Genomic DNA, 16540 nt, shown 5'->3' on the forward strand with positions numbered 1-16540 from the left:
GGTATAGATCGCTTAGGCCTGTTTTGCCCATCGCTCTGACATGGACTGCTCCGATCTACTTGCCTTTTCTTGCCTGCCCGATCACTCCGGCGTGGATTGCTCTAGCCTGAACTGCTTCCTGTCTCTGGTATGGATTGCTCTGCCCTGTCCTCCAGCCTCAGCAGTGGCTGCTTGAGCGCATCGCTCCAGTCTCCCCGTGCCGGCCGTTAGTGCGGGGCTCCGGGTAGCGACAGCGTCTGCAGCGCGATGGCTCCGCAGAGGCGGGCGGGGCCCAAGGCTGCCGAGAGCGGCGGGGGCAGCGCGGGGACCTGGGCGGACAGGGGGGAGCGGAGGCGCCTCAGCAGGTACCTGCCGGCGAGGGGGCGTGGGGTCCCGGCTGCTTCCCCGCAGAGGGGGCGGGTCCTGCTGGGCTGGGCCGGGTGCCGTCCCCTCAGCCCGGGGATACGCCCTTGGTGCCCGTTAGCGCCGCTCGCTGTGTGGCTGGGGCTCCGCGCCCTGCCCCCACCTGCCCCGGGCGGGATGCGGGAGCCCGATCATGGGAAGGGACCGGGCAGGAGGGAGCCCAGGCCCCGCGCTGCCCGGCGGCTCTGCAGGGGGCTGCTGTGCGTGGCCGGCTACCGCAGGGCGCCGCGGCCCCGGCGTCAAAGATGTGGCATTAAAACAGCCCCACCCCGCCGCTTGTCCCCGTGGGCCCCGCAGGGAGCTGCCCATCCTGGCACGTTGGGGCCCCCATCCGCAGAGTGCCCGAGCGCCACGCAGACTCCCACTCCCCAGTGCCTTGCTCCTCAGCACACCCCGGGGAGCTGGGGAAGGGGGCTGCTGTCCCCATTGTAGGGATGGGGAACGGATGCACAGAGAGACCAAGTGACTTCCCACGATTACACAGGCAGAGCAGGGATTTGAAGCTGTGTCCCAGGCTTGCATCCTGCAGACCTGATCACCCTACCTCGTGGGTGAAAGTCCACGAGGCAGGCTTTCTCTTAAGAGCCCCTCTGGGGAAAGATTGAGTAGCTCAGATCTAAGCCATGCTGTGTTCATGAAGGCTGTACAGGTGTTCATAATACTGATAATACTACCCCCGAATCTTCATGATAGCTGAAATTTATTCCTGCATCCAAAATTCTTAGCAAGACCAAAATTTGATTGTATGAAACTTTATCTTTGTGAAGGGTTTGGATGGTTCCTTGAGACTTTGCCTAATATTTGTTACCTGTAGTAAGTTTTGCAAGTATTTGTTCCCCAAATAACAAGTCAGGAAGGAGCTGCACCCCATCCATTGGTTATTTGTACCTGTTTTTATTAGGGTTGGCTTTCAGTGTTATGTCTAGACAATGATGTTAGGTACATGCTATTCCATTAAAAACACTGTTGCATAGTTAAATGTGCAAATCAGCAAATGCAAAGAAAGGCCCCAATCCTGCAAAGACTTGTGTCACGATGAAGGGGCTTTGGGCCAGACCTGAGTGGTGCTGCGACCCTGTTCAAGTACGGGTGTTGCGGTGCCACTCACTCAAACTGATTATTTAAAAAATCAGGATTGATTTAAAACAAATAATAAAAATTAATAATCCTTCCAAGTCTGGCATGAGCCTAGATACTCACGTGTACTTCTGTTAAGAATCTGCAGCCTTATCACTATGGCCCTACCAAATTCATGGTTCATTTTGGTCAATTTAATAGTCATAGGCTTTGAAAAATCATAAATTTCATGATTTCAGCTATTTAAATCTGAAATGTCACAGTGTTGCAATTGTAGGGGTCCTGATCCAAAAAGGAGTCGTGGGTGTGTGTGTGTGTCACGGGGTTGCGGTACTGCTACCCATACTTTTGTGCTGCTGCTGGCGGCTGCAGTGCTGTCTTCAGAGCTGGAGAGCGGCAGCTGCTGGCTGGGAGCACAGAAGTAAGGATGGTATGGTATTACCACCCTTCTGCGCTGCTGCTGCGGGAGGTGCTGCCTTCAGAGCTGGGTGCCTGGCCAACAGCTGCTGCTCTCTGGCTGCCCAGCTCTGAAGGCAGCACAGAAGTGAGGGTGGCAATACTGTGACCACCCTAAAATAACTTTGTGACACCCCCCGCAACTCTCTTTTGGGTCAGGACCCCCAATTTGAGAAACACTGTTCTCCCCTGTGAAATCTGTATAGTATAGGGTAAAAGCACACAAAAGACCAGATTTCATGGTCCATGTTGTGTTTTTCGTGGGTCTGAATTTGGTAGGGCCCTACTTATCACAGCTTGTTGATACAGGGCTGGGAATGTTCATCCAGCTGATGAACTAGCTCCCAAGGTGATTCCTAATCACTGCAGTGCAAAACATTATATAAGATTGTTACTTGTTTACACAGGGATTTATCTGTGTTCTGTTCTTAGTGTGAGGAAAAGCAGAGCCCACCAAGAATCACGGAGGAAGTGGCTGAAAGTCGCATTCCTAGTCTCCTCTGCTGTCCTCGTTAGCCTCTTGAGCTGGAGCTACTTGGTCAGCGAAGATGGGGTCGCCGAGGTTCTGGCTCATTACAGCGAAAGTCTGCAGGACAGATTCATTGAGGTGCCCTGCTCCGAGGACTATGACAGCCATAAAAGATTTGAAGGTATTTGTACATGAGTGTCATGGGATAGGGCAGGCCTCTTGTGCCACAGCAGGCTTGTCTCATTTCCACTGGAGTCCCTGATACTCACCTCTTCTTTCTATAGCATGTACCGCATCATAACTCACATGTTCCTTGACTTCCCAAATGCTCAGGTCTCTTATATCACTCCAGGATCTGCTGGTTCCAAAAGCACTTTGCTGTCTTTCCGTGCACCTTCCCCACCCCAAACTGCTTCATTAGGGCAGTGTGAAATTAAACTCCCTGCTACATCAATTTCTCATTCCTTTTCATGCTCTGCTGACTCCTCTAGTGGGAGTTTGTAAATACAATTCAGGATGTATAATGGAACTAATTCTCGGTACTGTCTGCGCTGTGAGCACACAGTAATCACACAGGCGCCAGCTTCTGATACAGGTTGTTTCCAGAATCATGTGCTATAAGTACCGTAGTTAAGAGCCAGTTTTCCTTGCAAGGTTGTCACTGATAATGAAAACACAGCTTTGCTATTGTCACTCCCAAATGCAGTAGGCAGTACACATCCCCTTCCAAGTAATAGGTCCAGCTCCGGAGACTGCTTTCTCTCAACTAGCTACCTATCTCCCCATCCACTTATGATTACTTTGGATTCCTGGTGATGGAGCTTCTAGAGATAGTGAGATTTCCCTCTCCTCTGGGGTATGTGGTATAGCACAGTGACTTATGAGTTCTGGGATTCCTTGGGAAATGGGGAAAGTTCATGCTGGAATCTCCCAATGTGGGTGGGCTGTCTTCTGCTCAGGTTCTGAGTGGCACTCCTAGGGATGCGTGAATAAGCTTTTTATCTCCCCTTGGTGTTAAATACCTAGGTGCCAACCTGGGCACTGTTGGTCCGAAACGTAACCACTGTGGCAAGGTTAGATGATTCCTGTGACTCTCAGACTAAACATGACGCACACTCAGGGGCATGTAGTTCCCACATTTGTTGCAGTGGAATTTGGGCATGGCTGGTGTGGCCCATGACACTTGCAGGTGCTGCTCTTTTGGGATTTATTCCATCTCCCCAGGCTCAAAGAAAACACTATATTGTAGATCCCCGCTGGAGGAGCTTACTGGGTTGAGAAACTTCTTGGCTCTGGGTATGTGAAAATACTTTCCTAATTCATAGATCTCATCACCAAAAGGGACCATTATGATCATTTAGTCTGGCCTCCTGCATAATGCAGGGTAGAGAATTTCATGCAGTCATTTTTGCCGCAAGCCCAATAACTGTGAGTGAGCTGGACTCAAATTATTTTTATTCATCTGATTATTTTTTGCTGGCCAGCAATTCTCCCCCCCCCCCATCCCTCCACCTGCCAGAGAAGCTTCTCAGCCTGGGGGCTTAATCTGCCCTTGAGTTTGTATTTGATTTTGGTATCTAGGTAATCTAGTCGGCTATTACATTTAACCGTGGGGTAGAACCCTACAGAGCATAAGGAGGAAAGAAAAATTGCCAGGGTTCTGCTTTCCCTTGCAGCACTGACCAGGACACTCCCTAGATACTCCTGCACTATGGACTAGTTCTGTACACATTTAGCTTTGTATTATGATTGAATTATTTAGCCCAGATTATGTCTTTATAGGTGCAGAGCCAATCACACAAAGGGAGAGTAGCTTTGGCGCTACATTAGAGCCATTCTAAAACTGGGTAGAGGAAACCTTTCACTTTGTTTCTGGGCTATTAGATGCTATATCTCTCTTCACTTTGACACTTGATTTTTTTTTACCCGTAAGTGGTTACTTTTTAAAAACCTAGCTTATATGCTATGTTTTCAAGAATTCACCTGTGGTATTTGATGCTCTTCCAAACACCTGCTTTATTAACAAGATAATTCAATTTATATTGTGATGTGTTTGAATTTTGTGGTTGGTCAGTTCTTGTCTTTCGCTTTGTCTCCACAAGGGGGTGATGTTGAGATGATTAAAGAAATATATTCCATGCTATACTGTGACAAGGTCAGAAAGCTGCTGTCGCTCCAAAGGTAGTTTGCAGGTAGCTTAGTGACTCAGAAAAGGGATGATTACATTTAGCCCGGTGTGCTGCCAAATTGGATTCAGCTCCAGAGCTTTGAGTAGTCTGCTGGAAACTGTACTTTATACCTTAACTGTTTCATTCTGCTTCAGCCTAACATCTGCTTCTTTTGGCCATTTGCCAGAAGTTAGCTCCTCCCTGCATCACTGTTTGATGCCTCAACAGCAGTGTTTACAATGTTCCTTATCTTTATGCTCCTGTCCCCCAGTCTCGGCAGTCACCATCCTTCCAGCTCAGGAAAACTGGATGAGTTCCCTCTTGCAGTTCATCAGCATCATTTGTCTTAAGAGTTTAATTAAGTGATGCGAGGGCATTTCCGTCCATGTCCCTCCCTCTCTTCTCTAGGTTGAGATTCTTGTTTCCAAAATGCTCCCAGCCCTTGCTGTTAAAAAGGACACAGACTTGGTCAGGGGTATCTTCTGGGTCCTGATTTTTTAAAATAATGTATTATTTTTAAGAGGGTAATTAGGCAGCAGAATAGAACTACAAGTACATCCAGAGCCAGCAGTAGCAGCATGCAAAATCTGTTCCCTTTATACAGCCGAGCACAGAGCTGTGAACTGTCATCATTTTTGAAGTGCGGATTCAGGGAAGAGTTAAGAAGATGAAGATTATTGCCTTCTGGTGTTGAATCCAGTTGCAGCCCTCTTGGGATTCTCAGCCTGGCAGCATCCTGTGGAGGCTTGGCACAGTTTCTTGTAGAAGAACCTGAAGTTTCTTTTAATCCAATGTTGAGATATAGCAGAAGAACCGTCAATAAAATTCCTCATTTGTTAAAGTGATCATTTTTGATACAGTCTGAACTCTGATCATAGCCTAGGAGCAATTGCAAACACTCAGCCTCCACCCAGAAGCCCCGACAGAGAGAAAACCACTATTGCTAGCTCTTTATTTACATTAAAACTAGCCTTTTCCACCCTTGTTTTGTTTCATTATGGAACAAAATCTGACTGGTTCTGTTGTTCATTACTTGTATCAGGCATTCACTTATTTGCCATTGCATATCCAAAGGACTCAGACAAACATCCAATGACCATTAAAAGTATATGGATAGCGACCAGCAAGCTACTAGATGTTTTCTTAGATCTATTTAAAGCTAGCGTTTCTTATGGACTAGCCAGTTAGGAGTTCTTTTGGATCAGATCCAAAAAAAGTGGCTCATAGTGCATAATAGTGAATTTGTCTTTGACACGAGTTAACTTTTCCAGGGTTGTACCTCCCAAATTGTTTCAAACCAGTCAGTTACAGATAGGGGACAACAATTCCTCTTTCTGGCCATAATGAGTGGAGAACACAAAGATATAATCAGCTATATTTGAGGGAGTAACCTATATAGGTAACTACGTCCTGGCTGTTTTTGAACTCCACTGTCCACAAGGGTTGCTTGAAGCATAGTCCAGAAGAGTGTATATTTTTCCTATGGGCTGTATACAGTGCCTCTGCATTACTCCTTGGCTATTTGAAAGAGAGACAGTAAAGTAAGTACTGGTCTTGATGGGATTTTGGAGAAATGGCACAGGGAAAGCTGGAGGTATTTGGAAGTAAACATGGAGAGTCTGGAGTTGCTGTCCATAAATCAGAAGTGCTGGTTTTGAAAAATGAGACTACTGTGTTTTTTCACTCTGTCTTAAAATGCAAAAGCAGAGTGGTGGCTATAATTTCTCTCCTTAGCTTTTGCTTTAAATTACGTTTTTATTTATTATTGGAGCCAAAGCTTAAGAAACTGTTGCTATTAAATATTTGAGGCTGTATTTCATGAAGTATATACAAATAATGTAATCGTCTATCATCTGCTGTCATCAGTAGCTACAAATGTGCTGAATATCCCTGCCTTTAAATGTTTTAGGCCGACTTTCCAAACTTCACCTAAAATCCATGTAAAGATTCAAATAAAGTTGAACATTCAGATGTTGGCCTAGGTTTCTGTTAATGTGGTTTCTGCATCCAGACTAGTACACCATAGCTTGGAGTTTTCAGCACTTGCAGTGGTAATTCCTGCATCCAATGTGACAACAATAGGAGACTTAAAGAAGGCCTCCGGGACTGGATTTTGAGCCATTATAATTGGTTTTAAAGCATTGTGCTTCCAGCCTGCTTCAATTGATATTGTAATTGGCGTCACACAGCTGAGAGTTTATTCCTGACCATTGCATGGTAGTGAACATCCCTCATATGGAAATTCAGAGCATTGCTTGTCAGAGGCTGAGCTCCTGGCTTTCTGCATTTAGGGAATAAGATGGAGTGCATCATGATCATAGGAATTGTGGTCTGCATTCTAAATCATGCATGCAAACCTCTCTTATGCTGCCTCCTCAAAGTGTGCTTTTCACTCTAAAGTTATGGTGGTGGTCATGATTCTACTGATAAACCTTCTGTGTGGATTGCTTTCTGTGCTGTAATGGTACTTCTCCCTGTCAGTGATGAAGCAGGTCCAGGTGGTAACTTCAATGTGACATCATCCAGAGGTTAGAGGAGTGGATACAGAAAGGCAGATGGGAAGTGTGTGACAAGTAGAATCAGAAGATCCAGCAACTAGGCTGCAAGTATTGTTACAAGAATGTCATCCTAGCCATCTTTCCCTCTTGCTATGTTGCTCTGAGATGGGTTGCATCAGTTGAACTTTGTGACGAATGAACTTCTTGCTCCTGGGAGAATTCCCCAGTAACCACAGCCTCTTCATTGTATGGTGCCAAGGCATATAGCTTTTCAAATAAAAAGTAAGGTGTAGGAGGTCTGGTCAGCTGTATGGTGTTGGGTACATTCTATCTTCCTCCAACATACCGAATAGGTTGTGTGATTGCCGTTTGTCTCTGACTTGCTGAGTATCTTGATACGTTCTTTTTGATCCTTGTCAGAGAAGACATGCAGCTTGCAGTTTTCAAGCTGTGATGCTGATAGTATATCACTGAATGTCTTTGTATCAACTGGATGCAGTATCCCTAGTGACACTTGAAACCCTGTGAAACTACCCCCCCCCCATTTCTAATTTCACTGTGAAGGTGAAACCAGCATAGGTTTCTATGAAAATTTTCTCTAGGAAAACTAACAGAAGTAAAGGAATTTGGTTAGAATAAAGAACAGAGTCTGGAGTAGGGGAGGGCGAGGTAGAAGTTGAAAATATCAGTATATTTTTAAATCTGTCTTTGTGTTACCATTTAAAGTACATCTGTATCTGAAAGTGGGACCTTTCTAATTGATAAAATAATCTTCAAACAAACCAGCTCCACCCTCTGCTCCTGCCTAAACTCACATCTTGTGTTCATTTCTTACTGTCAGGGCCTAGCTGATTTGACTAACTCCTGAAATATCTTTATATTGCTTACATCTAGGATTGTAAATCTTTGTTACCTTCAGAATACCTTTGTCAAAGCTCTTATTCATGTCATCATCTCCTATTCTGTGCTTTTGCTAAATCCTGATTCACCAACTTCAGTCTTTCTGTTTCTTGAATCTCAGCTCCTCTTACCTACAGATTGTTTTTGTTGGTCCTCCAGTACCAGACTAATTCTCTCCATGGTAGGTGGAAGGTCCCTCCGCCTCCCCCCGCCCTCAGGCTGTCTTTACCATCTGGAAAAGCCTCCCAGCTCTTCTGTGGTCAGTTGTCCTCCAGACTCTCTTTAAAATCCCATCTCAAGATCCATCTTTTCCCCTTGGCCTATGGCTTTCAATCCTGTTCTGTAGTGAAACAATCAAGTTCTACTCCCTGAATTTTCAGGCTTCGTGCTCAGTCATTCTTCCTGTGGCTTCTAGTTCCTTCACCACAGGTGTATTGGAGTTACAGATACCACTGGGAGCATATATTATACAAGGTATTATTGGTGGTAATTGTTGCAAAAAGATTCAGTGATGGTTGTGTGGTTCAGGCTGTTAAAAATAAAGTGCCTGGTAGTTTACACCAACAGTTCTGGGAACCAAAATTCAGTCCCTCTTTAGCTGTCTCTTAAAAACACAGCAACATAGAATTCTTGTGTCTTTTGGGGCTGGGCAGGCAAAAATCTTGTCAAAATCTGGTTTACGGGTTTGTTACAAATTGAGGCTGCGGGGCATCCACTCAGACCTGGTGTGATTAAAATAATGAGAGTTGGAAATACTACACGTCTCACAGTATTTGATGTTCTGTCAGTCCTCAGCTCCTGGAGTCAAGTGATTGTGTGAAAATTTCAGCATTCATTTAAGAAAAAAGGTAAGTTCGTAGCCTTCCTGATTGCAGGGAAAATCTTGAAAACTTGCCTCAGTGTATTTCTTTAAAAAACAAAAACAAAAACTTGTGATTATTTGGGGCTTGAGTTATGATTTTTGAATGCCTGCGCTTGGCATTACTACTGAGCGCTCTCTATGGCCTGCTCGGTCCTAGTAGTTCATATTGAACATTCTCTTCTGATGCAAAACACACTGATTTCTGCTTAGTGATGGTCCTGGATCCTGTTTTTCTCCCTATTAACCTAGGGGGGCAATGGGGGAAAACTGATGCAGACAATTCCTTTGGTGTAGTAGCTAAGCACAGTCTTTGCTACGTTCCTGCTGGAGTGCAAGGTTCTTTGCTGGCATTGCATTATATAGTCTAATTCCCCTGACGCTTCCCAAATAATTGATGTTATTTGCTTCTTGGAGTATGAATCTTTCAGCAGATTTTGGTGATTTATTGTTGAATACTCATGGAGCACACCATTAATCGTTCTGGTATGTAATCCGGTCAGATGGTCTTTCCCAGGGATTTGTTACTGGCCCTGTCTACTTAATTTTTACCCTTTTTGATTTAGAGGGAAAAAAATCTTTTTTTGGACAATGCAGAGAGGGATGATTGACGGGGGTAAGCAGGAAGTACTGAGGCATGAGGATGATGTTTGTTCGGGAAAAACAGATCTGTGATTGATCTGATTGATAATTGGAGAGAGCAGACAAAATGTGTGTGTGTGTAAGAAACTGTGTGTCTATACATGCAATCTACTATTCAGGGCTCTAGATGCCTCTGACAGATATTTGAAACAAATCATAAAACCAGCAGCCTCCTCTTATCCCCAAACAAGAAAATAGTAATCAAAAATTAACAATTGAAGGAAAACAGTAGCCCACCCTACTCACCAATTGCATCCCTCCTTGCTTCTTTCCCTCCCCTAAGCCTTGGAGAAATGGCTGGACTTTGGAACAGGCCCAGAAGGCTGACAGATGTAGCTATTTCTCACCAAGTTGGGGAGAAGAGTTTTGCAATGCCTTTCTCCAATGCCAATTGCCTCTCATTCCCATTGCTTTGTGGTCACCTGTTCTTGTTCACAGTTTGCCTGATGTTGTTGGATTGCATAGATGCATTAACTGATTTTTTTAGAAGTGCTTTCCTTCCTCCCGGCACCTTTTTGTGCTCTCGTGAGCAAATAGTCGTCTAAGAGAACTCCGTTCAAAAGCAGTAAGCATACTGGCAGATGTCAGCAAATATGTGGATCTAGGCTTTTCTATTGCTTTATAATTACCCCCCGCTTCCCCTGCAAAAAAAAAAAAAAAAAAAAATCTATAAAATGCCAAGTCTCAAGGACTCTGTGGTTTACAGTACATTTTAGTTGTTATTCCTGCCCTGAAGCTACTCTGGATTGGACATCTGTGATTCCTCAAGGACTACTAGATAAAGAGTGTACGAGATTTGTAGTGCTGGCTTCTCTTTTTAACTTTTATATTATTGCCGTGTTCTGCAGAAGTGGATTTTAAAGGTTATTTGCCATGTAATTTGAAGCTGTATCCCCATGGTCTCCTCTCTTCTCTGTCTCACCTTGTAGCTCTTTGCTCTCACATAGCAGCAAAGGGAAATTACTTGAATAATTGGTTCACACGCACACTCTACAAAATTGCAGCGCTGATGGAGGTGACAGTCTTCAATGTCCCAGTTATACCCTTTCTGGTGCTTTGTCAGGCAACGGAGATGGCCTCTTGGACAGTTACTCTTATAAATGCAATTAGGGCACCTAAGGCCTGGGAATTATGGGTCCTGCCTCTTCTCCATGGTTATATCCTTGAGTCTCTTTCTCTCCCTACCCTTTGTTGCTTGCCTGCTGACGTCATGGCACACTTCCATGCAGCTGGGAGGGAAGGGATGATTAGTATCATCTCAGGTCATCATTTCATGAGCTGGCTTCTCAGGCCATAGAAGAGTATTTAGAACTCTTTACCACCAAGATCTTAGCATGGGGTTGATTGCAGAGATGCTTAAGGTCAGTCCTGAAGCTGGATCTCTTAAATGGTGTTGCAAGATTCAGCTGATATGCACTCCGTCCTCTGCTCCTAATATACTTCACTTCCACAGCCCTGTGCGGCAGTCGTCATTCTTCCAGTAGAGGTGGACTGGTGGGCCCTCCCTTTACTTGCACGGAGCTAGTTTGCTCCCCATGGCCATCCAATCCCTGGCCTTTCTGTTGAGACTGCGAACTACTTAGATTGTAAGCTCCTTGGGGCGGGGACCATTTTTTTGTTCTGTGTTTGTACAGTGGGGTCTTGGTCCATCCTCATAGGTGTAGGATAATACAAATAATTTCTAGGGCGCTAATTGTGGTGGTATGTTGTGATTTGGGATGGTCATTCGCTAGAAAATGCACAGAAATGACAAACCCATTGCACATAGGTCATTGGATAGTAAATTATTTCAGACCAAGGCTGGATTTGAACTGTTGACATGAGATGAAAGGCTTTGTGTAGAACTGCCAGACCCTGAACCATCTCCTATTCTTTGCCCCTGCTTGCCTGTGGGCTGAAATGCTGCATGTGGGGCCAGGTCAGCCAATACCTTTCTGCATTCCAAGGACCATTATGCAAGCAGGAATCTTTGCCTTCTTTAATTCTGCCCTTGGGAAGAAGTGAGAGGTCATTATGTTTCCCACTTCCTATTTCATACATATAGGAATGAAGTACAGTGTTTCTGATAAAGTCATACCTGACATATGATACCATTCTAAACAAAGGCTAACTTCTCTGGCACTAAGTCTTAACCTCAGACCGCACTGAGTCTGTTTATTTTGATAGATTAGCAAAGGGACATAGGTCAGCGTGTAAGCCTTTATTTTTATTTTTAACAAGCTTATTTTTACAGAAACCTAGGAGCAAAATAAATGTTTCCAGGAATTGTTTTCATGCTAATTGTAATAGTTTATTTTTAAGGGCATGGCATTCCCTTGCATTGTCTTTAACCCAAACATCTTGCTCATGTATGAGAACTAGGACTCAAAATGAAATGTAAATTTGGATTGGTTTTAGTTTTAACAATCTTAGGTAGGTGGTAGTAATCAGGTCAAGAAATCGGTTTCCAAAATATCATTTTTAACCTGTCAATTTTCCTTTCAAGGAGAACAAAACTTGGGAAACTGGGAGGTGGGATATTGAGATTCAGTGTGTGCTTCTTTGTAATGTAGTCTGCTTTTTATCATCCATCTCCAGGGTGCACTCCTAGAAAGTGTGGAAGAGGCATAACAGACGCAGTAATTACCAGGGAGGAAGCTGAAAGAATCCGTAGGTAATTTTTCTTTTAGCCTTAAAAAATTACCTTAGTAGCATTGGACTAGAGGCAAGTGGAATTACATTGAAAGTGTTTACACCATGTCATTCGTGCAAAGGTCATTAGCTGAGGACTAAGGCTAACAGTTCAGGGTGTTAAAATCTTTTCCAAAGTCGTCTTCTATTTTGCAACTGGCTGCTCTAGTCGTCTAGGACACTCTGTCTTATTCACTGGAGATTGGGGAGGAAGACTCATGTCCCAATGGAAGGAAATATGGTATTGTCCTGGATTGAATTAGGGATTTTCATTTGCTCCATTGTTCCCGGTCAGACTTTCCCCCATTTTTTGTAACCCTATCTCCTTTCTGTGCATAGTAGTAGCTATGAGCTGCTATGAGCTAGAGCTAACAAAATGCAGTAAGGCAGATGGCTTCCTCTGTGACTCCAATGTGCGGTGCTGTGGTCAAGTGCTAAGAGATGCTTGAACTTGACACAGCTGGGCAGGTGAACAGCCTAATTGAATACCAGTTGTTTTCAGTAACCAAACACTAGGGGCTGCCTAAGTGATGTGGTCTGTATTATAAACTGTGGGTTGACTGAGAACACTGCTTCTAAGGCTATGTCTACACTAGCACTTTTGTCAGTAAAGCCTTGGTCGGTCAGGGGTGTGAAACCCCCCCACCCATCTGACGTAAGTTTCACCGACAGAAGTGCCGGTGTGGACAGCGCTATGTCGGCGGGAGACGCTCTCCTGCTGACATAGCTACTTCTGCTCGTTGGGGGTGGTTTAACTATGCCGGCAAAGAGAGCTCTCTCCCGCAAGCATAGAGTGGCTACATGGGAGACCTTACATAGCCTTAAGTCTCCCAGCCCCCTTTTGATGCAGGACTGGTATAGATCCCAGTCCTCACATATTGTAATGGCTTGTTCACCAGCCAAGTCAAGGGTCCATCCCTTTCTAATTCTGGTCTCTTATTTTTATAGTCCAGTATAATGTAGAGATTTTGTATTATTGCCCTTAGAATCGAAATGTAGGCCTCTTCACATTAGTCCTGTTTGGCAGGATATCTTTGGAAGCCAGGGATTTTTTTTTTTTAAAGCGTCTTTGGGATTCCCGCAAGAGGGCTGAGAATGCCCCACATTGCAGCCATCTTCTTGCAAGCAAATGCTCTACCCTTCTTGGTATCATGGGTTTATTTGCCTGCTTGTGACTTGTAACAGCAAGATCATAAGGATTTCAAGCCAATGACAACTCTCTTCACCAATGCACATTACATGTGTTGTGTTGGCTAATATTTACCCGACAGCTGTACATTGTAAATTGTATTGTTAAGGACAAAGAGGTCTGGCTGTAGTTCTGATTTGAGACTGTTATTTCACCTGCAGAATAGCGGAGAGGGGACTGTCCTTGGGAGGATCTGATGGAGGGGTGAGCAGCGTCCTGTTACCTTTTACATTCTTCTGTTGTTAAGGCAAGATTTTCAGGTTTTAAATGCGTTTTTGGGAGGGGGCAAGGGGAGGAAGTAGGATGGATAATTCCACTGGCTACCCCGATTTGGCAAGATCTCCTTATGGAGATGTTGATCTTCCTCAGTAGTAGAGATCATGGCATTTGCATTATAACTTACTCATTCTCTGTTTTTCAGTTTGTAAATATAACACCCATGCTGTACTCTGCAGTCTGGTGCATGATATTGTGCTATGGACATGGATGCTATTAACTACAGCACTGGTGCATTAACCTCTGACTCCTGGTTCTTCAAAACTGTGCCTCTAAAATAAACTGTGGAAACCCCTTAGAGATCAGTTTTGGGGTAACATGAAACATATTTGGTGCCTCAAGAAGACCTTTGAAAAACATTCTGTTTAAAAACAATTCTCTTCCTTTGATGTACATTCCCTTTCATTTCTCTTCCCTCACTCTTTATTCCTCAGCATATTTGTGTGAGGAATAGAATCTTTAGTTCTGAAGAGTTGGCTGCATATTCCCCACCTATATTGGTAATCTGTGACATCCTATTTTGTGGTAGAAGATGATGTGATTGTTAAAGCCTGGTATGACTACTTGCATGCTTAAAGTTAAGCACCTGCTTTAGTCTTCTGCTGAATTAGGACTAGAAAGGAAATGGACAAGGAGTTGATAGAAATTTGAGAAACTCTTCTCTAATTTTCATGCAGATATCCTTATCAGTAAGGAATGAGGGAAATGAGACACAGAAACAAAAATTGTTTATAAATCAAGAGTTCAAGTCTCTTCCTAGGAGGCCTCAGTATAGCAGCTCTTTAATGAGCACTGCCCCCAAACCCCAAGGAGAACAACCACTCATCTGGGAAGAGTTCTCTGTCCATCAGGTTTGGAGAAAGTAGATTGGGACTTGCCTCTGCAGAAATGGATGAAGGCTGGTGTTTTTTGGCAATACACACTGGCTAGGCTTTGGAAGGGTAGAAGAGAAGTTAGGAGGGGAAGGAGTTAAATATTAAATAAAGCCTTCATTTACTCAGACTAATAATACCATTTGCTTTTTCCTGCAGTTGATGCTACTTTTTGCCGTTGTAGCCTTTATTTTTCCTGACTTTTTTCAGCTGTTTGTAAGCCCAGTTTACGTTCCCTTTATTTTCTCTCACTAACCAAGTGCCACAACTCTCCAGCCGCAATCCTTGCACAGGTGGAGTGACATATAAAACCTGTAGAAATGCAAGACATGTTTACCATAGTTATATTCCTTTATTTTCAGGCAGACTTTAAGTGTAACGCCAACAGACTCTGGTCGTCGGCGGGCAGGATCGAACTGGGGACCTCTGGAGCTTAGTGCATGAGCCTCTACCGCATGAGCTAAAAACCCAACTGACTCTTAGTTAAAGCTGTAGAGCAGACTTGTTTAACTCTCTCTTTAAGTGGTCTCGGTGCCACTAGATGGGGCAGAACACCACACCCAAGGAGGTGTGTGGGTGGGTTACATAAGCACTCAGATCAGCATGTCAGTCTCAAATCTATGGATTTGTCTTTGTCCATTGCACTGTAGAAATATAGTTGCAGCTACAAAATTAATAGTTTGATTAACTACTGAATAAGTGACTTCATTTTGTCTTGTTTTAGTCAAAGCAAGGAAAAGTTTGGTGTATTATTTGTTTTCCTCCTGTATCCCATTTCTGTCCACCCGCTTTATGAGTAGGTGCGGGGTGTAGGTTTCCTTCTGTTGGATGTCTGTTTCTATGTAATATGATTCAATCATACAGTTCCAATCTACTAATCTGGAACCTAACCTTTGCCACACACATTTTATTTTTCTCTAATGGCAAAAACCCAGTAGTCCTTACTTTAGCAAAGTCCCCATTGAAATTATTGGGAGTTTTGCTTGAGTAAAGATGGAACGATTTGGTCCTGAGAGACCAGATTCTTGCTTTAAAGCCAATTTCCCCAAGTGTCAGTGTAACCCTGTGGGTGGAGTGCAAAGAACTGTCTAAGGGAATGTGAACAGGCCTCTCACTTGTCCTCTAAAGTCTCAGCTTTCATTTTTAACCCTCCCCCATAAATCTCCAGTTTATGGTTGCAAAGAAAACCTTGAAAACACAAGCTGGGTGTAACCAATGCAGAGATGCCTTCCCAACTTTTCAGACCCTGAAAAAAAACTCTCAGGTGTGAACTGCTCCATTTCAATGGGTTCTAACTCAGATACCAGCAATGCTAATTTAAAAGACAACATTCTTAATTATTTCACTGCTTACCAAGGCATGTAACAAAGGATAGGAAACATCTTATTCAGGGTCCTGTGTATCCCACAATTTAGCAGTTGTGGAATTCACCCCTGTCATAACTATAAAGGGAAGGGTAACAGCTCTCCTGTGTACAGTACTATAAAATCCCTCCTGACCAGAGACTCCAAAATCCTTTTACCTGTAAAGGGTTAAGAAGCTCAGGTAACCTGGCTGACACCTGACCAAAAGGACCAATAAGGGGACAAGATACTTTCAAATCTTGGGGGGGCGGGGGGGAAGGCTTTTGTTTGTGCTCTTTGTTTTGGGGGGTTGTTCGCTCTTGGGACAAAGGGGGACCAGATATCAATCCAGGCTCTCCACATCTTTCTGAACAAGTATCAGAGGGGTAGCCGTGTTAGTCTGAATCTGTAAAAACAGGACCCTCTGTTGCTTTTTCTGAACAAGTCTCTCATATTTCAAACTTGTAAGTAAACAGCCAGGCAAGGCGTGTTAGTTTACCTTTGTTTTCTCAACTTGTAAATGTACCTTTTACTAGGGTGTTTACCTCTGTTTGCTGTACTTTGAACCTAAGGCTAGAGTGGGGTCCTCTGGGCTCTTTAAGTTTGATTACCCTGTAAAGTTATTTTCCATCCTGATTTTACAGAGATGATTTTTACCTTTTTCTTTAATTAAAAGCCTTCTTTTTAAGAACCTGATTGATTTTCCTTGTTTTTAGATC

The 16540-nt window shown here is 43.9% G+C and overlaps 1 protein-coding gene across 1 annotated transcript in view; it reads left to right on the forward strand.

The window, feature by feature from the left end:
* The first annotated feature begins 246 nt into the window (after positions 1–246).
* OGFOD3 (2-oxoglutarate and iron dependent oxygenase domain containing 3) overlaps positions 247–16540 on the forward strand; it is an 87651-nt gene continuing 71357 nt past the window's right edge. The window contains exons 1-4 of the mRNA XM_065416145.1: positions 247–344; positions 2368–2585; positions 12049–12124; positions 13492–13534. Of these exons, the coding sequence (XP_065272217.1) occupies positions 247–344; positions 2368–2585; positions 12049–12124; positions 13492–13534 (435 nt within the window). The remainder of the gene's footprint in view (positions 345–2367; positions 2586–12048; positions 12125–13491; positions 13535–16540) is intronic.

Source organism: Emys orbicularis, chromosome 13 (assembly GCF_028017835.1).
Source record: "Emys orbicularis isolate rEmyOrb1 chromosome 13, rEmyOrb1.hap1, whole genome shotgun sequence".
Lineage (NCBI taxonomy): Eukaryota > Metazoa > Chordata > Testudines > Emydidae > Emys > Emys orbicularis.